At 40.3% G+C, this 24,450-nt stretch overlaps 1 protein-coding gene across 1 annotated transcript in view; it reads left to right on the top strand.

Annotated features, from left to right (window-relative positions):
• LOC145402854 (potassium channel subfamily T member 2-like) overlaps positions 1–24,450 on the top strand; it is an 812,106-nt gene that overhangs the window by 706,307 nt on the left and 81,349 nt on the right. Inside the window, exon 29 of the mRNA XM_080274763.1 lies at positions 757–1,148. Coding sequence (XP_080130889.1) covers positions 757–1,148 — 392 coding nt within the window. The remainder of the gene's footprint in view (positions 1–756; positions 1,149–24,450) is intronic.

Here is a 24,450-nt window from a genome sequence, read left to right on the forward strand (position 1 = left end):
TGGGTAGTTCGAGGAGCATACACTTCAAAGGGGGTGAAGTGGTCGAGAAAATGAGCAGTAGGTGAGTGGACGTTGGCTAAGTACAGAAGGGTTAGGTATAGGATAGGATCAGCCAAAATTATTGAAGGGAAGGATTATCGGTATATGATATTTTGGCAGGGAAGGGTAGATGGATGTGGTGGTGTGGGTGTGCCAGTAAAGGAAAAATGGGTGGAATATGTCATGAACGTAATGAGAATGAATGAAAAGATTATATCAATGAAAAGTTTATTCGGTAGGCTCACATTTTCATTTATATCGGCATATGCTCCACAAGTGGGCTTGGAAGATATAGAAAAAGACAGATTCTGGGTTGACTTAATATGTGTAGTAAGCGGTATGGGGGATGATGAGATTGAAGTTTTGGGAGTGGACCTTAATACTAAGGTCATGTAGGTGAAGCAGCTCGAGGATATGAAGGGGTACAATGGGGATGCGGATATGGTACAAGGAATTTGGAAAGTATCCTCGAGTTTGGGGGGGGGAGGGCAATGGACATGATTGTGTTCAACACGCACTCTACTAAAAGGGAGAGTAGGCTGATTAATTACATACGAGTCTGGGGAAAATAGTAGCCAGATAGACAATTTCCTGGTCAGGAGGACTGATAGAAGGCTGATGAGGGATGTTAAAGTTATAGGGAGTGAAGAGTGTGTGCAGCAACACAAACTACTAACATGTAACATGGTGCTTAAGCCTTGGTCTCCTGGCCATGAGTGTGGCTGTGTCAATACGAGTCTTCCAGCCACAATCATGGCTGTGTCAGTACGAGTCTTCTGGCCACGATTGTGGCTGTGTCAGTACGAGTCTTCCGGCCACGATCGTGGCTGTCAGTAAGAGTCTTCTGGCCACGATCGTGGCTGTATCAGTACGGATCTTCCGGCCACAATCGTGGCCGTATCAGAACGGATCTCCTGGCCACGATCGTGTTTGTATTATTACGGGTCTCCTGGCCACGATCGTGGCTGTATCAGTACGAGTCTCCCGGGCACGATTGTGGCTGTATCGGTACAAGTCTCCTGCGCAAGATCGTGGCTGTATCAGTACAGCCCCTGTCACACGTACGTGACTCAAGGGCCGACCGCAGTGCAAATCAGGGTCGAGTCCTAGTTGGCTCCCACGCCTCCCAAATGGCCCTGAATCTGCTCTGCTCATGACTGCCTAACAACCGTGTCAGGACTGCCTCACGATCCTCAAGAAAGCGACAAGATCACGAGGTGACCACGAGGTGACAGAGCCACAAGTATTCATATTTGAAATTTAACGAATTTTTGTCAGCCATGACCGTGACACGACCGCCCACGAACGCAAGACGACTGCGTGATGCATTTGGGGAATGCACCCCAACCCCCCCACAAACCCCCTAAGACCGACCCATAGGGTGGGGCATCACACCTGAACCACCAATGACACCCAGTGTGGGGTGGGGCATCACATCTAGACCACCAATGACACCCAGCATGGGGCGGGGCATCACACCTGAACCACCAGTGATATCCAGTGTGGAGCGGGGCATCACACCTAGACCACCAGTGACACCCAGCGCATCACCATGGACCTCTCCTGTGTCTAGCCATTTGATGAGGGACATGCAGTCATAACAGTTTTTTGTTGGCGACAGCATCACGACACGAAACGACCGCATAACGACACATCTGATTAAGCTAAGATTGCTTCACGACCGACGTGTGACATTCCCGACTGCGACGCAACTGTGACACAACTTTTGGCAAGTCATGAGGCGGCCACGATTTTTTAACGTGTGCATACATTAAAAAATCGTGAGGTCCGACGAGTCTTCCCAGCGGCTCACAAACGCCCTAAAGAGTCCGGGCTTTGTCGGCGAATCAAGGGACGATCGATGAAAAAATGTGTAACGACCTTGAGTTGCGCCGTGGTCGGCCCTTGAGTCGTTTGTGTGTGACAGAGGGTTACAAGTTTCCTGGCCACAATCGTGGCTGTATCAGTACAGGTCTCCTGGCCATGCTTGTGTCTGTTTCAGTATGGGTCTTCTGGCCATAATTATGGCTTGCCCATTTGCCTGTGACTCTAAACTGTGGCAGGCAGCTTGTGAATGTTATCAGTATTTCTCAACTTTTACTCATTTCCTGGGTATTACTCAATCCAGTTGAGAAGATGTAAACACAAGTTTATGATTTTAGGTTAGTAGGAGTGTTTCTCTGTCATTATGTATACAGAAATGCACTGACCTGGGGCACCACATACCACTTGCTATGCAGCTTCCCATCATTATTCCGGCTCTGTTATGGTAAGTAGTGCTCTAATGTTTTGTAGACAGATGCGTATTAGTTTCTTATGCATGAATATAATGTCATTCTAAATTTACAAACCTTGATTTTTGGGGTCAAAAATGCGATCTCTCAGGCTAGATCCATTTGCGACCTGAATGGGTTAAGGAGCAAATGGTGATGAAGAGAACCAAAACACATAGGAGGAAAATATGGACTTGAAAAAACAAGCAGTAAGAGATACATATTACAGTGAGATGAGTTGAGTGGTGGCTGAACAGGGAGCTGGTGACAGACGTGTTAACGAACACTACAGAGCTCTCGAAAACAATTCAGTGTGTGAATGGACAAGGGACCCCCAGGAATGATGTAAAGTAACATGGTGGTGGAATGAGGGTGTAAAAGCTGCAGTTAAAGTGAAAAGAAGGCTTCTCCAGGAATATACATGGGGTTGTAACAAAGATGAATACTAGCCAAGTGTAGGGCTAGAATAGAGGTATAAAGGGCAAAATCTGAGTCTCTGAGACTTACTGGATAACCGTATTGCATAGAAAGGATTAATATGATATTTAACGTGGCAGATCAGATGAAGAGGGAAAACAGGAATATCATAGGTGAGCAGTGTGAAAAATAAAGAAAAAGTAGTGGTCTCTACATAACTCTTGGTATGCTTTGCACTCAGTCTCGCCAAGTACGGTGAATGGCTGCCACTAATGAGTAGTTGGTAGCGTGTGACAGTAGCAGCGGAGAGTGTGGAGACAAGCCCAGAGGGGGCCCACAACCTCGTAGGTTAGGACAACAAGATATTAAATACCCCTTTCCGCCCCAGACTCCCTCCCGGACTTCCAAAAATTAACAGTTCCACATTAACCTCTTAACCGCGGGGCGTCACTTTCGTGACACTTGGGAGCAAGGGATCATACCGCGAGGCGTCGCTTTTGTGATTCTGTGTTATTTTGAATTCACCCGGGCTTCCAAGTGGGGGCTTGTATCATCTATCAGTACTGCCAATGTCCAACACTTGTCAGCACTCCTAATCTCATCTGTACTCCCATCCATTGTTGACAATTTAGCCATTTCTCCCCGTTCTTGACTCCCCTTCCTACCCCCCCTCCATTACCCTATCCTCTCGCCTGCCCGGCCGTGCTACGCTAAGTAAATCTTCCCTGGAATTTTTCACTGATTTCATCCATTGAAATAAGCCCTATGCCCTATTCTTATACCAAATAATTTATACAAGAAAGAAATAAGGTAAGTGAGAGTGCCATACAGCTGGAATTGGCTAATTATCACCTGACAACACCTCACGTGCACTCGTTCGCTAATTTTCGCTGTTTATTTCCCCTTGAAATATGCCGTATAATCTATTTTCGTAATAAATATACATATAAGGAGGGAAGGGAGCAGCCTAAGTGATATTTACATTCACCTGGAACTACCTAATTTATAATGTATTGTCTAGATTTCCTGCCAATAATTTCACTGCTATATATAGCTGTTTCAAGAGGCTAACATTGATAGTAATGAATTTCTCTAGGTAGGCCACCACCCCGGCCCACCCTTATCAGTTCACTCTCATCTTCTAACGTGGAGGTACGTCAGTTCGCTCTTGCTAGCTTCAGGGACTTTTCACCCCCATGCAAAGGGCCCTGTGACCTTTACCCCCTACTAAACCTCGTGTGGAAAGAGGTAAAGGGCTGACAATTGATAAAAGAGTGACTACGATCTTTCTATTGAGTAAAACAGTGCAAGTGGAATTGTAAATAATGTGTAAATAATGTGTAAACAGCAAGTGAAAGTAATGAATGTAAATATACGTGAACAGTGGAAAATAGTTTTATAAGTTACTTCAAGTGACAGTGTATAACACAGTGTAAATAAAACAGAAATGTAAATAACGTAAATAAAATAGAGAACGTAAATAGAAATGTAAATGAGTAGTATTATAAGAATACGAGTATATACCCTAGGAGTAATGAAAGTGAAAGTTTCACTCTAGCATGTCTGAATACTATGAGTTATGAGAGTGAAGGTGAAAGCGACTCACTCTCAATGCTAGTATACAGGACGAGAAAGTGAATGCTATGTATTTTACTGAAAGAAATTGAATCCCTACAGTGACAGTAAACTAATACTACTGAAGGAAACTTATGGATAAAGACTGTAGATATATATAAGTGTTATATAGAATTAGAAATATAAAGTGTGAGTGGTTTTATGAATAATAAATGACAGAGTATCAAGAGCGAACTAGCGCAAGTGCGACGGTCAGACGCACTTGTAATTTTCATTGCTTTCACAGTGGGTTTTTTTTTGGAGAAAGGATCCCAAACTACTTGAAAATCATAGAGTATTGTTTATAGTGTTAATATCTGGCTGTGGTAATCATATTACGGGTTGTCGGGAAGTGTAAAGTGGAAACTTCGTTACCCAACTTCAGAGGTCTTCACAAGTCCTACGGTAACCGACGAAGGCTCAACAGACATTCCAGGAGAAAGCTGAAGGTATGTGCCATAAGCATATGTAATTTTAATATTCTAGGACTAATAACTGATTTTTGGCAAATATTTTTTGAGAGTCTGTCGGAGCCCGAATAACCCCGTGGCACACGCAAAACATTGGTAAACATGCCCGCGGTGTAGGGGTTAAGGTTACAAAACACAGAAACAATTTTTCCTTTAAATTTTAACGATCTCTTACAGAGTATTTACACTAATTCAGAAACAAGTTACACAGCTATAACATTACCTAAATATCCAGAGTCTCTTCTCGACACAAGGGAAGTCTCAATCGCTTATTAATGACTTAACAGCAACTAAGTACTTAACTTGATAGCCATAAATGACTTCAGTCTACTTATCCAAAAGACTAGACAGCCATCCGTGAGTGATAAAGGTTCACTTAAATGTTATAAGTCTTAATCTAAGTTAATTCTACCACTTAATTAATATTCGCCACGACCTGGAGCATACGCATCAAATAATATTGCTGGTTTTTCCAAGTAGGGACTGCCGGTACTTTACTTTACTCTAATGGCACTTATTCACCTTGAGTTACTCTCTCACAAGACTATTCTTCAAATACTTCTACTCACCAGTACCGCGAAGCCCATGGTCGTGGCTGAGTTCTGCCCGTCTGTCCCAGCTGGACACAAGACAATTCTGTCTGACTGCCAAACCCCCTCTAGCCCCGTCTCTCTTATTAGCGTGCTTATATACACCTCCATACGGATATACACCATACTCTATCCCAGTGTACACCCTCTGCTCTCACCCACTGGCACACCATTATGGGTGGAGATTTCACAGATGACAGTCACCCCCGTTACCCTAGGGCAGTCCGAGTACATTAGCCTCTGCACCCAGGCCCCTCAAGAGCTATTATTAATCTATGTCCTGGGTGTTTTTTTGCCCCTCACATAGTCACCCTCCTTCTTCCATCACTCCCTTATTCACTTCATTTATTCTTGTGTTTCATCTTCCCTTTCCTCTGCAATTCTCTCCAGCCCTCGTTGTCTCCCAGTTCCCTATGCTCTTTTCCACTCCTGCTGGGCACGTGCCAAAACCTCAGCACCATGCTTACATTAGAGTGTTTTAAACGCTGCCTTCAGGAACTTCTGACGCTGGCGATCCATTGTCCTATCGTCCCCCGCTCCATATTTGCCTGCCTCACATCCGTCTTCTTCTTCACTCCTCCTTTCTCCGCCTTCCACCTCTCCCCCCTCTAGTCCCACTCGACCCAGACCTCGGTCTGAGGGGGCCGTGTGAGTAAGAGGTGGAGATGACGTCAGGAGCAGCGGTATTTAGGTGGGCGGCAAGTACTTGATCATTACAAGCCCGACAGTGGCGAACAGTGAGGATATTAAAAATGCTTGGAGAGAGGATTATAACAGGTTGCTAAATGAAGAGTTTGCCTCGAAATGGGAAGGGTTGGAGTCAGCATGTTTGGCCCTTGGCCTTTGATCGATGCTCCTACTGTGAGCAGTGTAAGCAAAATTCAGGTGGGGAAGGCAGCATGTGTGTCTGGCTGACTACTGAAATGTTGAAATCCCCAAGATTATACGATTGTGAGTGAGTCGTCCCAGATGATTCGCTGAAGAGCATGATAGTAAATATACACAAGGAGAAGGCTGATGCCCTGTAAAGAGGAAATTACAGGGGCATAAAATTTTTGGCCCAGATAATGATGGCAACGGAGAGTTCAAGATGGTATAATTAGAGAAAGAGTGAATACTGATGAGTTGCAATTTGGGTTTATGCCAAGCAAAGGAACCACTAATGCCATATTCATTGTTCGACAACTTCAGGAAAAATATGTAGCAGAGATAACGGATATGTATTTTGTTTATATTGACCTGGTGACGGCCCTTGACAGAGTCCCTAGGGAGGTAGCGAAGTGGGCAGTGAGGTGCTTGGGATCGAGGACTGGCTGCCAGTGGTTATGACTACGTATACGGGTGCTCGCACCCAGATGAGAGTGATCAGAGATTTGAATGATGAGTTTTCCATGAATCTTGTTGTGCATCAAGGGTCAGTCTTAAGCCTCTTATTGTTCATCATGGTGCTTGAAGCTCTTTCACGTGACTTCAAAAATGAATTGCCGTGGGAGATGTATGCTGATGATTTTATGTTGATTGCAGAGAATGAGAGGAAGGCAGAAGAAAGATTTAGGAAGTGGAAAGATGGTATGGGGCACAAGGGATTGAGTTAATGCAGATAAAATGAAGGCGATGTTGGTGGTGGTACTGTCAAAGAAGAGGGAGAGTGGCCATGTGCAGTTTGCCACCTTTAAGGGTATGGGAAGTAATAACATCATGTGCAGTGTTTGTGATAAGCGGGTGCATAAGAGATGTGATGGAGTATAAATGCAGCTTTTTATTATTGGGGTAATGACCAGACGCTTACAAACATTATGCGTTTCCTATATCGTTATTTACCAAGAGTTGGCTTGGAAGCTGAAATGTTTTGTGTTTGTTGTTTGTCTAATGACTGTGTTGCGCACTTTTTGGAAAGGACAAGAGTTACACTATGTGCTTTGTATTTCCAATTATTCGCCCGGTGACAAAGACGTTACTTAGCAGTATTATTATGTCATCAAAACATTTTAATATGAGGGTATAGTAGTTATCATTACGGCCTCTAAAAAATCTATACCTTTTTTAAAATGAAAATCCACATAGAAAAACTAAAGGAACTGTGATATTTCGATGTAGCCTTATATATATATATATATATATATATATATATATATATATATATATATATATATATATATATATATATATAATCAAGCTATATAAAAGACTTGCAAGTAACATTCAAATTTAGCACTAAACTCTTTAAAATCCAAGAAAGGCATCGATAATTGTGTATTTATTCATATACATTTTATTGATGAACTATCGAAAATTTTAAAAGAAACTAAATTTCTCCTCACAGCTCCTGTACCATCGAAATTAAACATTAAGCCTCAGTCATACCAGTGATGGAACACCGCCAGAGTATGTGTGTGTGTACCTCCAGACTTGCTAGTTTCTACCAGTCCGCCACAGCTTCTGACAGAAGGCTACTGCTTAGATATTTGTTTCGAGCTTCATTCTAACTACTGTGCTGTAAAATAATGGTCTAAATATTCCTTATCTTTTAGTGCAAGCATTTTGCCAGTTAAGACAGTCAACAGAATGCGGGATACGACGATATCTTTGAAAAATAATCATAATGACGGCGTTAGTTCACACCTAGAAGGATGGAGAATTAAGTGTTACAGTCTAGGTTAATTGGGTAAAACAAAAATTAAAAAATTTTCATCATTACTCAGCCGACTCCGATGCAATTCCAATTATCGGACTATGCTACTTAGTGTCCTCGCTCGACACTAAAACACACACACACAAAATAAGTAAATAAAAAAATAAAAAAAAAATAAAAATAAAAATCTTGCAGCACAGTGTGAGTAGAGCTCGGTGAGACCCGAGAAAGAACTGATAGCTGTATGCTCTGTCGGTTCGAAATGAGTTGAGAAACACGAAATCAAACGAAGAATATTAAAGTGAATCCTAATTTTCGAGAACACATGTATGGAAGAGTACTTTATTTGTGATTAGCAAATATTTTCGTTCCATTTCGTCCCCTAAACCTGCGAAACCCATATGAGTGTGGAGTAGAACTTGGTGAGACGCGAGAAAGGACTGATAACCGTATCTCAGTTGGTCCGAAATGTGTTGGAAAGCGCGAAATCCAACGAAATATGGAAGTGAAAACTATACTACGAAAACATATGGATGAAAGGGTAAGTTTTTTCTGATTAGCACACATTTTCGTTCCATTTCATCCTCTAAAATTGCAAAACCCATAAACTTTCTTATAACCATATAGTTTTATTTATTTATTTTTATTATTATTTTTATTTTGAGTATACCCAAGACAAGTATCCGCATGTAAGCTGACCAATCATGGCGAGTCTGATGGGTGACGTCTTCGCGCGAGACCTTCAAATTTCGTGGCTTGGCCAGCAGACTTCCCACGAGAGCTCGAGTTTTTCCCTGTCTCGATTATGATCTGTCGCATTACGCTGAGCGTGTTAGAACAAAAACGTGTTACCCAAATAAATAAATAAATAAATATATATATATATATATATATATATATATATATATATATATATATATATATATATATATATCTCATTGGAGCCTAGTGTCCAAAGTACTGGGCAGAACTGTGAATTTCCAAACCTTAATAAAGTAGGGAACCCCCGGGTAGGGACCTATGAGCTTCGCGACTATGAGCCGTTAGGCGGAGAGCGGTACTCTTAGGACTCTCCCAGAACAGTACCTCACCAAGCAACTCTGGGATCCAATGGGATATATATATATATATATATATATATATATATATATATATATATATATCCGCAAGGAAAAGGAAACAAGAAATATCAAATATCCCGAGCACTTTCGTGTATTCACATCATCAGGGGATCGTGCCACTCTCTCCCGATGACTTTTTTTTTTTTTTATAACAACAGAGGAAAGAAAAACAAACGAATAAGAAAATCATCCATACACCAGATTACTGGCGTCCTTCACTCATAAAATATCTGCAACAGTTGGACTTGAACAGGTGTAGATTCAAGTTTGGGGGGAAACAACTCTGGGGAAGCGAGTTCCAGAGAGATGCAGTTCGGGGAATAAAAGAATTCTGATAGGCAGAAGTTCTGCTATAAGGTTGTGTGACATTCCAGTCATGAGCGCTACCAGATGCCCGCGTAGCACGAGGGAAGGCATGGAGAGGTAGCATAATGGACGCAACTTCGTTTGAGCATTTGCCATAAAAACATTTGTATACTGTTATAATGCAAAGAAGGCAACATTCCTTCTTACTTGTAGGGGAGGTAGTTTATTTATAATAGCAGGGTCATTAATAATTCCAACAGCTTTGTTCTGAATTTTGTGTAGTTGTTTTAGTGCAACCATTCCACATCCATTCCACAAGAATGACCAATAATCAAGCTGAGAGCGCACATGACATAAATTATAGCTAACTGCTCCAGTGAAGAAGTTACGGACTCTGTACAATAATCCAAGTTTCTCCGAGACGGTTTTAGCAAGTGATCTGACGTGAGAGGTTCAGCTGAGGGCATTGTTAAGTGGGACACCGAGAATTTCAATACTTTTGGAGATGGGAATATTAGCAGCACTGAATCTAATATTCGATTCTGGCAATATCTGTCTATTAGTAAATTGTATATACTTGGTTTTACTAGCATTAAAGGAGACAAGGTTGTTTGTCCCTATTCATGTGATGATATGAATACACGAAAGCGATCGGGATATATTGTTTCGTTTTCCTTCTGGACATCAACATATCTATGAGTCGTCTTGTTAAGTGATTTAATTGCATAATGGTTTCCACATGCCACTTCGAAGCCTTCCCTGCAATCTATCCTCGATCTTCTTCCTTTGTTTCTTAGTTCTCCAAGTCAAGACTCACAAGCTAAACTTGCGTTTAAACTTTCAACGAAATTGCTGCGGTGAACAAGTGATGCCTAAATCTAGTATGCCACTCCCCCCTGAACATGTGAATACACGAGAGAGCTCAGAATATTTCGAGTTTTCTTTTTCTTGTGGATATCAGCAAATCTAAGAATTAGGCGTTATTAAGTGATTTAATTGCAAATACTGTACATACATCCATATATATATATATATATATATATATATATATATATATATATATATATATATATATATGATAGATTTACACACACACACACACACACACACACACACACAGTCAGAGGGAGAGGCTTCTGGATATTTGATTTTGTTTTGGAAAACTGGAATTCCCTGTAGGTCATACAGTTAGGAATCCACCTGCTTTGCATTCCCTTCAGTTTCCACTGTATTCAAACTCAGATTTATCCCACAGTCATGGTTTTTATGGTTCATATGTGAAATATGAACGGTAAACAAATGTACGTTTGGCCACTGGGGCAGAATCAGAGAAAAGAATGGTAACGCTGTGTAACAAAGAATTTTTATTCACTTTTTTTTTTGGTCGTGTTAGATTGAGTTTTTCGCGCTGATTCCAACTGTGTATGTTTTGTCTATCTCCAGGTTTTTGTCACGAATTGACAATTGTTTATTTCCAGTCTTATTACCGCACCCTGATGTATCGCTTACCACGTCTCACACACACACACACACACACACCGTCTGCGTCCATGCAGATGTCGCTGATATATATATATATATATATATATATATATATATATATATATATATATATATATATATATATATATGTATATAACACATTGTATCACAGCGGTGCTGGGCAAGGCATGGCACTGGGAGGGTACTAAGCGTACCACCCTCCGCCTATCGGCTTATAGTTGCGAAGCTCATAGGTCCTTACCTGGTGGCTCCCTACTTTATAAAGACTTGAAAAATCCCAGTTCTCTCCAATACTCAGGACACTGGGCTCCAATGGTGTATATATATATATATATATATATATATATATATATATATATATATATATATATATATATATATATATATATATATATATATATTTATTGCAAGGAAGAAGGAACCAAAGTCCAGGAGCCCACAAATATAATATGACCATTATTGCGTCATGCAACGTGAATCGAGTCAGTTCATTCAATGAGCTAGTCTCACGTTGCTAGTTTGGCTGGTCGACATGTTTTTGTGCTGTTCCTAAAAGTATTACTGTTGATGAGAATGACCAGAAGATGTTCTTCCAGGCTGTCAGCTGATACATTTTGTTATGTATGTGGAGAATATTGAACCAAAGATGATCAAACACATAATCCACCTTAATACCAAATTTGCTCATGCATACAAAGCATATTTTGGCGTGACAAATGGTGATCAAGATAAGGGCTGGGCTCTTCATTACACTTGTAGCTGTTGCTCTGCACTTGAAACTTGGGAGCAAGGAGCAAGAGAGAAGATGCCTTTCACAGTTCCGAGAGTGTAGGGACAGCCTTCGAATCACTGCGACAATTGTTATTTTTGCATGGTTGATATAAATGGTCCAAAGAGCATAAGGGCAGAAAGAAAATTGTATATACAAATTTGCCTTCTTCAATCTCTCTGGTGCCTCACAATGAGGATTGTCCCTCCTGCAGACACGGAAGTTGTCTCTGACCATGAGGATATCATCGTTGACGGAGGGGAAAGTGATGAATCGTATGTCGGCAAATTTTATGAAGACACTCCACACTTTCCCAAGCAGCAAGAACTGGATGACTTGGTCCGAGATTTAGGACTCACCAGGTCCATTGCTGAGCTGCTGGTGTCACGTCTAAGTGAATGGAACTTGTTGGATACCAGTTTCAAGCTGAGTTATGAGAATCGCCACGGCAAGTTTGTAGCCTTCTTCAAATTTTGTAAAGAAATCTCGTTGTGTTATTGTTTTGATGTTAAGGTTCTTCCAAGCCATGGGAGTGGATTACAAGGCCTCAGAATGGCGACTCTTCATAGACAGTTCTGTGAAGAGTGCAAAAGCTGTATTTTTGCATAACGGCAAGGAACTTCCATCATTTCCACTTGCACATTCTGCGGAAATGAAAGAAAGCTTTGAGAATGTGAAGATTTGTCTGACAAAGATCAAGTACTCAAATCACAAATGGGAAGTTTGTGGGGATTTCAAAATGATTTCATTCCTACTTGGAATGCAAGGTGGTTGTACGAATTACTAATGTTCTTTTATATTTGTGAGACAGTCAGAGTGATGCAGAACATTTCGTAATAAAAGACTTGCCTCCCAGAGAGTCTCCCACAGGGCTTGTGCAACGTTCTGAGAGTTCCACTGATCTCCAGAGAGAAGGTATTGCTACCGCCACTACACATAAAACTTGGTCTTGTGAACCAATTCTTGAAAGTCATCAGCAGGGATGGCGATGCCTTTTTGCATATCCGATCAATGTTTCCCAAGCTGAGTGTGGCAAAGGTGACAGCTGGCATATTCACCGGGCCGCAGGTTCAAAGAATGCCTGCAAGTCGTGAACTCCATGCAGGGTAAAAAGACCGATGATGAAGAGCATGCTTGGAATGCTTTCAGAGGGGCTGAGGAAGGTTTTCTTGGCAACCAGAGGAGACCAGATTCCGCATAGGTTGTCGATGACCTGATCACCACATTCCACCGGTCTGGATGCAGAATGTCAATCAAATTGCACTATCTTCATTCCCACCTTGATTATTTCGAAAGCAACTTGGGTGCAGTAAGCGTGAAGCATGGTCAACGGTTCCACCAGGACATTCTGCTGATGGAAACTAGATGTCAGGGCAGGTGGAATGAGGCAATGATGGGCGATTACGTTTGGGGATTGTTGCGTGATTGTTGTCACAGCTACAGAAGAAAGTCAAGATCAAAAGTGCATTTCTAGATACTATGTGCCCTGCATTCCTTGCAATGTTACTGTTTGCCCATTTTCTAGTTTTATTCATAATAAACACCCGGAAAAATATAAAATCTCTGTCATTGTTATCATTCTCGAAATGCTAACAAGTTGCAGCTCCTGTCCTTGTACGATACATATGTTGTTGCATAATTACTGTAACTCTAAATTTACACAAAAACAAATAGCATACTTGGAATCTACGCAGTGACATTGATTAGAAACAGCATAAAAATCAACATAAACAAAAAGCTGGTTTAAGTTTGTTACACCGTGTAATCAATTTCGTGCTTCAAGTGAATCAACTGGAGCAAGCTTGTTTGACTGCAGGGTAATGTGGCACTCTGTCAATATATCTGTGGCCCTGGAAACTGAATTGAAAGTTAATTAAAAGTGTGACAAAGTCTTTCAAAAAATTAGAAAACATTGTTTTAAAATTCATTATAAAAACTTTTATTTTCAAAAATTTGGCATCAAGATTTACTTTTTTCTTAGAGGGAACAACCTTGCGGGCTTCTAGCCTTTGGTTCCCTTAAGAACTCATTCTTGAATTATATATAGTCCCAGTACATATATATATATATATATATATATATATATATATATATATATATATATATATATATATATATATATATATATATATATATATATATACGTTGGGTCTGGTTAGTACTTGGATGGGTGACCGCCTGGGAACACCAGATGCTGTTGGCATCCCTACGTCAAGTGGGGTTGGTGGAGGATTAGTGCCCCTCCCTGTAAAACAATTAACTCTAAGCCCTTGACCACCCCGTCTGGGATACATGGCGTCTGGCAATGAATGAATATATATATATATATATATATATATATATATATATATATATATATATATATATATATATATATATATATATATATATATATATATATATCTATATATATATATATATATATATATATATATATATATATATATATATATATATATATATAGACAGGTAGATATATATCTGTTTTTTTGAAAGCAGTGATAAGAAATGGGGAAGCGAGCATGAAAGTAAAAAAGCTGCTGCATGATAATATTGTGATACCAACTGTAACTTATGGAATTAAAACTTGGACCTTGTTGGAAAGAAAATTAATAAGCTATTTGAGTGGAACGTGTGGAGTTACATGGAGGGACAGACTGACAAACGAGGAAGTGAGGGAGTGCTGTGGTGTGGATGTGGATGTGATAGAAAACGTTAGGAGACATACACCAAGGTGGTTTGGCCATGTGGAGAGGATGGAGAGTGAGAGACTAATGAGGAAAGTGTACTGTGAGAGAAGTGGAGGGGTGGGAGGGGGAGGGGAAGGTCGAGGATGAGATGAAGGGAAGGAGTGGAGGGGTATATGGGGAGGGGGGTTGTATGCTGGGGGGAGGGCAGTGAATGGCAGGGGACAAGGAGGCATGGAGGCTCTTTGTTTGTCACCACCCCTTTGGGGGTTTACGCGTCTGGCAATAGATAGATGGATAAAAATTTTCAATTATCCATTGTATATCAGCCACGTGCTACACTGATTAACGTGAAACGCTGGATATTTCATAGTACCCCCCATCGGCCCAACATCGGCGTTGAGCAGGATACAGTGCTGTGTTGCTCTGCGTCTCGATTCTCTATCCTTAAAAATTTCCCATATGTAAAACATGAAAACTAAACATAAAGTACAATAGAATAATGATACAGTACAGTACTACAGTACTACAGCGCCGGTTGGCTACCACTTTCGAGACAGTTGATACTCCTCAACACCGGATATTACATAGACCCACTGATTACGTCTTGTTTCGGTGCTGGATGTTCCATAACTGTGCTGCATATTGCATTAATAGAGCCGACCCAGCAGCGTCGGATATTGCGTTGAGAAGATTATGTGGTGATGGATAACTGAGAGTTTAGTGTGTGTGTGTGTGTGTGTATATATATATATATATATATATATATATATATATATATATACACACCGGTATATATATTTATCACTAATCTGTGGTCTTAGTACCAATCTGAATTCTGTTCTTTTCTTCCTCCACTCCATATCCTCTAGTCCTATTCTTCACGGAAACCCAAATCTCTCCCGCAACTGACATATCTCCATATAGTTTTCTTTGTTACCATCTCCTCACAAATTTCCCTAACAAGGGCGGCACCCGTTGTTATACTAAATCGGAATTTGCAGTTGACACTATTTCGAACTTCACCTTAGCTAACTTTGATTATTCATTACAATAAGTTACCTAAATATAACCAAATATATGTATAGTTAATCGCTTCCCAAATGATTCTTCAGAATCCAGTGTATTTGACTCCATGTTCACACAGTTGATCACCTTAGCCTCACCCTTTCCACTGAAATTACCATTTTTGGTGATTTTAATGTCAATTATGTAGAATGGTTATGACATTCTGATAGGACTGACAATACTGGTATAGAATGCCAGCTGTTTGCAAAATGATTTACTCACGAAAATGGTAAAACAACCAACAGTAATACCAGATAATCATCATCATAACACATATTTCATGGACCTATTCCTGACAAACAACCCAGATCAATTTAGGATAGAAGTACTGTTACCATGATCCTTCAACCACAATCTCATCTGAGCCTCATTAGTCAGTTGCCCCATCCCTCCCAGTTCTGGACCTGTCAGGGTGATCAGATATCATTTTGATAGAGCAGACTGGGATGGATTTAGAAATTATCTTGTTGATATTCCATATCAGTCTTTCTTCTGCACTGACATCTATTCTGTCCAGTCCCACGTTAATGACAATACAAGCTGGTATGGAATTGTTCATGCCCAATCAATAGGTTACTAAAAGATCAGACTTCCCAAAATGGTTTGGCAACAATTGTGCCAGAGCAACAACCCAAAAGTCTTAGCATATAACTTTTACTTAAAATAAAATTTAAAAAATCTGAATCCCTCAGTCAATTTAAAATTGCCAGAAACTAAACAAAAACAGTAATAAATCTCGCAAAATGAAACTTCCTCCACAACGAAGCACCCAAACTATTAAATAATCCCAATGACAATAGAATATTCTGGTCACCTCTTAGTTCTTTCAAGAATAACTTTAACAAGTAATCACCCATTCTCCCACTAAAATATTCAGATGTTAACACTATAAACAAGAAGCTGTGCCATGGCACACAAACCCGTTCCCGGCAGTCATTTTAGTGTAGACCTATTAACACACCAGGATATCTAGTCAAAGGTGTAACATATGAAATTTGGAGAAAATAAGGTGAAAATTGACGATTTTATGCCCCTCTGGGGCTAAGATGCGAATGAATGTGTTTGAATGGATGAGTAAATGGGGAGTGTGTCGTCCTGTCTCGGCTACCTCCCTTTCCTTGGGGGAAGCAGCCTAGGTATATAGATAGATAGATAGATGAATTTTGAAATTGAAGTGGAAAATGTGAGTGCGTTTAAGTACTTGGGTAGTGTGAAGAATAAGGGTGGAAGTTTAGAGGGTGAAGTGCTTGAAAGGGTGCAACAGGGAGGAAAGGTTGCTGGTTCCTTGAAAGCAGTGATAAGAAACAGGGAAGTGAGCATGGAAGTGAAAAAGCTACTACATAACTGTATTGTGATACCAACTCTAACGTATGGAAGTGAAGCTTGACCGTTGTTGGAGGGAGAGGAGTCAAGAGTGAGAGCAGTGGAAATGAGTTATTTGAGAGAGGCATGTGAAGACACACGGAGAGACAGACTGACAAATGAGGAAGTGAAGCAGCGTTGTGGTGTAGATGTGGATGTGATAGGAAGCGTTAGGAGAAACACATTGAGGTCGTTTGGACATGTGGGGAGGATGGAGAGTGAGAGACTGACAAGGAGAGTGTATGTGAGTGAGGTGGGGGGGAGAGGAAGGGGAGACCAAGGATGAGATGGAGGGATGGAATGGAGAGGTATATGAGGGATGGGGGTGTTAGATGGGAGCAGGGCAATGACATGGCGGGGGACAGGGCGACATGAAGGCGATTTGTTTTTGGCCACCCCTTACGGGATTAAGGCGTCTAGTAATAGATAAATAGATTGAAATTTTAGGCTCGACCCAGCTGACATTGACCTCCTTGCCGCTAACTGGGGGGTGATCTCCCTGATGTAGTGAGGCATGGTATAGGATGCAGATTTGAAAGATGCATCTTTAGGTTTGGTTTCATGTTGATATGCCGAATTTGAAAGGAGTTATGCCAAAAAAAAGACTTTTACCAGTCCCTGCTTGTTTTACATTTGGGGGGCCTACAGCCTGGGCCTTGGCCCAATTTGGCCCAAAATTCAACCAGGTGATCAAAAGGTCATAGCCCCGCATCCCTGTAATTTTAGTCAAAATCGCACCAGTAGTTTTCATGTACAGTTGTGAACAGACATAGAGAGAGACAAACAAACAAACAAACAAACCGAGTGAAAACAAAACCCGTCCCCGAACCCATCTAGAAAAGCGAACATTGATGCCAGTATGTTTGCCAGAAATTCTACCATCGAGGAAGTTAGTCAGAACGTCCCTGTACTAGGACTTGATTATTCCGAAACTGATCCACTTAAGATGCAAACTAGATACTCAAAATCCATCCTAGACAATTCACCAGCCATCACATCTCCACGTCCAGATGGACTTCCTCCATTTGTTTTGAAAGGGTGTTTCCCAGAACTTGCTCCTGTTCTAGCCAAATTATTTGGACTATGCATACGCACTTCTTCATTCGCTGATTCTTGGAAAGAAGCCATTTTCCACCCAGTTTGGAAGAAACGAAGTTCCTCTGACCCCTCCGATTACAGACCGGTAGCTATAACGTCTTCTCTAAGTAAATTATTCGATATTGTAATTAATATGCACAGTGTTAATCAACATGAATCCTACAACTTAATTTGCGACAGATAGCATGGTTTTCGCCACGAAAGATCCACTGCTGATATCCTCAGTCTCCTGACTCACACCATCCATCAGTCAACTAACCAGAATGGGGAAACCCATACAGTATCCCTTGATATTTATTGAGTTTTTGACAGTGTGGCGCCATTCCCTGCTCTCAAAACTCCCTTGGTATGGCCTATCATCTTTTGTTCCATTGACTTCCTCATATCTCAGTGACAGAAACATAAAGTAGATGATGTATATTCCACCTTCCACTCGATTACTGCCAACATGCAACAAAGATCAGTCCTGGCTCCAACCCAATTTCTAATTCATATTAATGATTCACCCATAATCTCATTCGCTCATATGCAGATGACCCAACACTTCTCAGTTCATTCACACTTAAACACCCATTCACAGAATATAAAATCGCGAACTTCTAACTCAGTTCAGCATTCTCCATAAATCGATACTTATCTAAGATCGCTGAAAGGGAACAGAATAACATTACATCATTTAATGCTAGGAAAACCAAATATATACAATTTGCTAATAGACAGATATTACCCGATTCCTATAGTACCTTTAGTGCTATTAACATTCCAGTCTCTAAAAGTACTGAAATTCTTGGAGTTTCAATTAACAGTGCCCTCAGCTAGACCACTCATGTTAGATCACTTGCAAAAACTGCATAAAAGAAACTTCTATTATTGTACGGAATCCGTAACTTCTATGATGAGCAGTTAGCCGTAATTTACAAGAGCCATGTGCACTCTCAGCTGGAATATTGCTCACCCTTGTGGAGTGGATGTGGAGAGGTTGCACCAAAACAACTGGACAGATTTCAAAAGAAAGCAGTAAGAATTATTAATAACCCTGCTGTTACAAGTGACCTACCTCCCCTACAAGTATGAAGGAATGTTGCCCCCCTTGTATTATTATACAGATACTTTTATGGCAAATGCTCAGACGAAGTTGCATCCATTGTGCCACCTCTCCATGCCTTCCCTCGTGCTACATGGGCATCTGATAGCGCCCATTAGTGGAATGTCACACTGCTCTACTGCAGAACTTATGCCAATCAGATTTTCTTTTTCCCGCAAACTGTATCTCTTTGAACTCGCTTCCCCAGAATAGTTCCTCTCAAACTTCAGCTTTCAGCGGTTCAAGTCCAACAATTACAGATTTTTTGTGAATGGAGGGCACCTGTATTTTGCTGTGTGGAATATTTTTATTTATTTATTTGGCTTTCCTCCTTCTTTTCATATTATGTCTATATCTATCAATCTATCTATCCATCTATATACATCTATCTATCTATCTATTTATATATATAAATATATATATATATATATATATATATATATCTATATATATATATATATATATATATATATATATATTTGGGCTCTTTTCAAAAAGAAACCAACTTTTTAAATAGAGCACCAACTAGCCGATGGGACACGATCACGATGGAAGCACTGTGTAGTGGTGACTTGAAGCTTTAGTCTAACACAAGCCGCGATACACCAAGTCACCTAGTTATCGAGGTACATGTGCTTGAGTAAGCATGTGTTTAGTGCACTTGGCGAAGTTTCTTCTAGCTCTTCTATCATTCTTCTAGCTCTTCTATCATTTGAGATCGGTGACCTTTCAAGGTGGTTTGGGGAAAAAAAAAAAAAGAAAAAAGAAAAAAAGAAAAGATACAGAAAAAAGAAAAAAAAAGTCCACAGGGGTCAAATCTGGAGAAATGGCCTGCTGAAAATACGGATAATCATCTTGTGCATCGCCTAAAAAGTCAACAGATAAGGAGTGACGCATGAGCAGATGCAGTCATCGTGCTACATGCAGGTTTTGTTTGTCTATGCCTCAGGACTCTTCTTTCGTACTGTCTCCCACAAATGCTTCAGGGCGTCCAAGTAAAACATTAATGACTGTCTGACCACATGGAACAAATTCCTGATGAATGGCGCCCTTCCAGTCAGTAAAGACGATCAGCATCAACTTCACATTTGAGCGACTCTGACGTGTTTTATTTATTTTTTTTTATTTATTGGTCGTTGTGACAGTGTTCCAACTCAGTGCGAGGACTGTCATTTTATTTCAACATCGAAGACGTACACCCACGTTTCATCAATTGTTATGATATTTTTCCTAAGGTTTTCGTCAGCATTTGAACAATCAAACAGCCCCTGTCTGACTGTGACACGGTTCTCTTTTTGCTCATCTGTCAGCAAACGCAGCACAGATTTTGCGGCAAAACGATGCATCTTTAGTTTTCTGGTTCTCTCTCTCTCTCTCTCTCTCTCTCTCTCTCTCTCTCTCTCCATGTGTGTATGTGTGTGTGTATATATATATATATATATATATATATATATATATATATATACATAGATAGATGGATAGATAGATAGATAGATAGATATGGCATGAACTTGAACAGATGCATACCTCTTCAGAAACTTCACAGACATTCAGGGAACGATTTTCACAGTTCACAGTACTCACTTTCACAGCGTGATCATCATCTCTTGATGTCGAAGGCCATTCTGATTTGAATTTGTCTTCGGTGGATGTTCTTTCTGATTCGAACTGCTGGAACCACATGTGACACTGCATTCGGCTAAAATAATCCTTCCCGTAAGCTTGTTGCAACATTTGAAGTCTTCATAAAAGTTTTCCCCACTTTGAAACAGAATTTCATGAAAATGTGTTCTTCTTCTACATCTTTCAATGTTCAACATGCAACAAATCATGCAGTAAACACACGTTCACGACAGAATGTGTACTTCTGTGACTATGTGACGTGGTGTAATAAGGCTAGTGTTAGACTAAAGCTCAAAATTGCCGCTACACAGTGCTGCTGTCACGATCATGTTACGCCGAGTAGTTGATGCGCTATTCAAAAAGTTCAGTCTTTTTGAACAAACCTTTTGCATATTTATTTTTGGACAGACCTCATAAATCATCCCACAATGGATTGACTTGGTTCGTCAAAAATTTCAGACAGCTCAGCTTTTATCACGCTGTGGTGTAGTGCCATCAGTGCCTGACTTCTATCTAGAAGTCTCAGGTTCAATTCCCTGCTTTAACAAAATATATATATATATATATATATATATATATATATATATATATATATATATATATATATGTGTGTGTGTGTGTGTGTGTGTGTGTGAGGGAGAGACACATTACACGCGTGTGTACAAATGTTTTCTTATCACCGAGAATTGAACCTGAGACTTCTAGACAGAAGTCAGGCACTGATGGCACTACTCCACAGTGTGATAAAAGCTGAGCTGTCTGAACTTTTTGACGAACTAGGTAAATCGATTGTGGGATGATTTATTTCAATCACAAGACATTAGGATTATTGCTCAGCCCCACACAACTCGGCAAGTGACAGAGCAGTTTTAATCTATCCCAGACACAACATGAGGGGCTGAGCAATAATCCTAATGTGTTGTGACTGAAATATATCTTTCCATAATGGATTTACCTGATTAGTCAACAAATTCAGGTAGCTCAACTTTTATCACGCCATTGTGTACTGGCATTAGTGCCTGATTTCTGTCTAGAAGTATCGGGTTCGATTCCCGATCAAGAACGTGTATGTATATATATATATATATATATATATATATATATATATATATATATATATATATATATATATAAAGTAAACCAGGGCAGTATATGTTAAGTAAAACAGGACAGCATTTTTCCAGCTATTAACCTTCATTCTAATAATTTCAGTTTTCCTCACTAATGCTCTTCCTTCGAGGGAGTGAGGAAAAACCAACTCTCCAAAGTTGCTAGTTTTCATTGGACGTTTTGTCTGCAGAAAGACATCATCAGGAATGGAAAGACCTCAACCGCATCTGAGAATGAAATATGTTTACAAAGATTAGTGTGGAGGAACGTAATAACTGGAGCAAATGAATACATAATTTAAAGGTATTTCACAATAAAAAATGTTTAAATATGACTAAGTAATAATGTTGTATATTCCTTATACCAGGGAGTATACGTAAGGAAAAACACATGCTATGTATACAACCTGCTTTAGAAGCCAGACTACTGCATGAATTTTTCTCAAGACACAAACCAAAGTTTTCGAATTTACTTCTGACCTAAATTGCAGGAAATTATATAAACAATAGGTATAATATGAATATTATACATACACTGATATCTACAATACTACTTATCCGATATTTTAAGCTAATAAAATACATATAAATACAAAAATACCATACATTTTATTACCTTATAAAGGAAAGGTACATGACGACAGTACACATAATCCGGCCAACCCTCTCCCTGTCCTCTCCCCCGTCTATCCCACCCCCCCACATGCTTGAGAAGATCAGCCAGCATCCTTTCTAGCCGCGCCCACGACCCCCAACCTGTGCGTCGGGTATAATTACAGATGTAGGAACGACGCATTTTTAGTTTTTCTTCTGCAGAATCAGTATGTAGTACACGAGATGTCATCTGTACTGTCTTGACGTATCATTCCTATATAAGATAAATGTATGGTGTTTCAGTATTTATTGGTACTTTATTAGCTTAAAATATCGAATAAGATATAATGCAGAGATCAGTATATGCATAGTTCACGTTATTCCTTCCGTATATAATAAAATTTCATCACTTTACTCTTATTCTCATTTGCACTCAATTCCCTCCTTTCACAAACCCTTCCAAACTCCTCTACCAACTGTCTCAATCTCTTCTCCGAATCAGTCACGAATGCAGTATCATCACAAACTGCAGCTGATTCAGATTCCACTCTCTACCGTCAGCATTCACCAGATCGAAACCTCCACCTAGCATTCTCGCATTCACCTCCCTTATAACACCACCCATATAAATATTAAACAACCAAGGTGACATCACACATCCCTGCCGCAGTACCAATCTCACAGGAAGCCAATCACTCATGTTATTTCCCACTCTTACACATGCTCTACTATTTACATAAAAACTTTTCACTCCTTTTAACAACCTACCATCTTGTCCTTACAATATCAAAACAGTCCACAAAGCCACCCTATCAGTTCTATCATATGCTTTCTCAAAATCCATGAACGCCCAAAACACATCCTTACCTTTTGCCAAATGGTTTTCACACGCCTGTCTTGCAGCAAACTCCCGATCCACGTATCCTTTTCCTCTCCTAAAGCCACACTGCTCATCACCAATCACTCCCTCTGTACCCTCTCTAACTCTCTTAATCAACACGTTACCATACATCTTACCTACAACACTCAACAGACTTATACCCCTAAAACTAGTATATTCATACTAACACTCATACTTTTATAAAATGGAACCACACACGCACATGCCTAGTCAGCTGGCACCATACCACTCACAAAATACACATTCAGCAATCTTACTAACCGCTCAACAATAGTCGCTCCACCACCCTTCAGACAGTTCACTGCACATCCATCCACACTTGCAGCTTTCTCCGCTTTCATCTGTTTTACTGCCTCCTGCACCACCTCCATCATGATCAAAGAATCATTCAACTCTCCCAGCATATTGAAAATGAAAGTAAATGAGAATAAGAGTAAAGTGATGAAGTGTACAAGGTTGATAGATGGTAGGGGGATGAATATAGTTTTGAATGGTGAGTTGCTTGAGGAGGTAGATTGTTTTAAATATCTAGGGTCACATGTTGCTGTGAATGGAAGAATAGATGCAGAAGTGAAGTTTAGAATAAATGAAGTAGGAAAGGTGCTGGGAGGAATGAAAAAAGTGTTTAAATGTCTTTTGCTTAGAATGGATGTAAAGAGAAGGCTGTATGAGGGTGTTATGGTACCGACTGCGTTATATGGGGCTGAAACATGGAATATGGGTGTAGCAGAGAGGAAAAGTTTGAATGTAATGGAGATGAGGTGTCTGAGGAGTATGTGTGGTGTGACGCGTATGGATCGGGTGCGAAATGATGAAGTGCGAAGGAGAACTGGAGTTGTTCGGGAGATGGCTGGTAGAGTTGAGCAGAGGGTGTTGCGATGGTTTGGGCATATGGAGAGAATGGATAATGAGCGATTGGTGAAAAAGATAACTAGATCTGATGTGAGAGGTGTAAGGCTGAAAGGAAGACCACGAATAGGATGGATGGACAATGTGAAGAGAGCGTTGGATGCGAGAGGGATGTCTGTTGAGCAAGGAAGAGTGGCTGTGCGTCATAGAAATAAATGGAGAGAAACTGTGAATGAATAAGTGATGACGCAGCCCTGAGGGGATATTCTCCCGCATTTGGTCTGATCAGCTAGTCAGGTCAGGTGCGGGTAAGGGGATGGGTCTGTTATGATGTGGCAGGG

This window comes from Coenobita brevimanus, chromosome 59, assembly GCF_032717465.1.
Source record: "Coenobita brevimanus isolate Jiangsu-jjx chromosome 59, ASM3271746v2, whole genome shotgun sequence".
Classification (NCBI taxonomy): domain Eukaryota; kingdom Metazoa; phylum Arthropoda; class Malacostraca; order Decapoda; family Coenobitidae; genus Coenobita; species Coenobita brevimanus.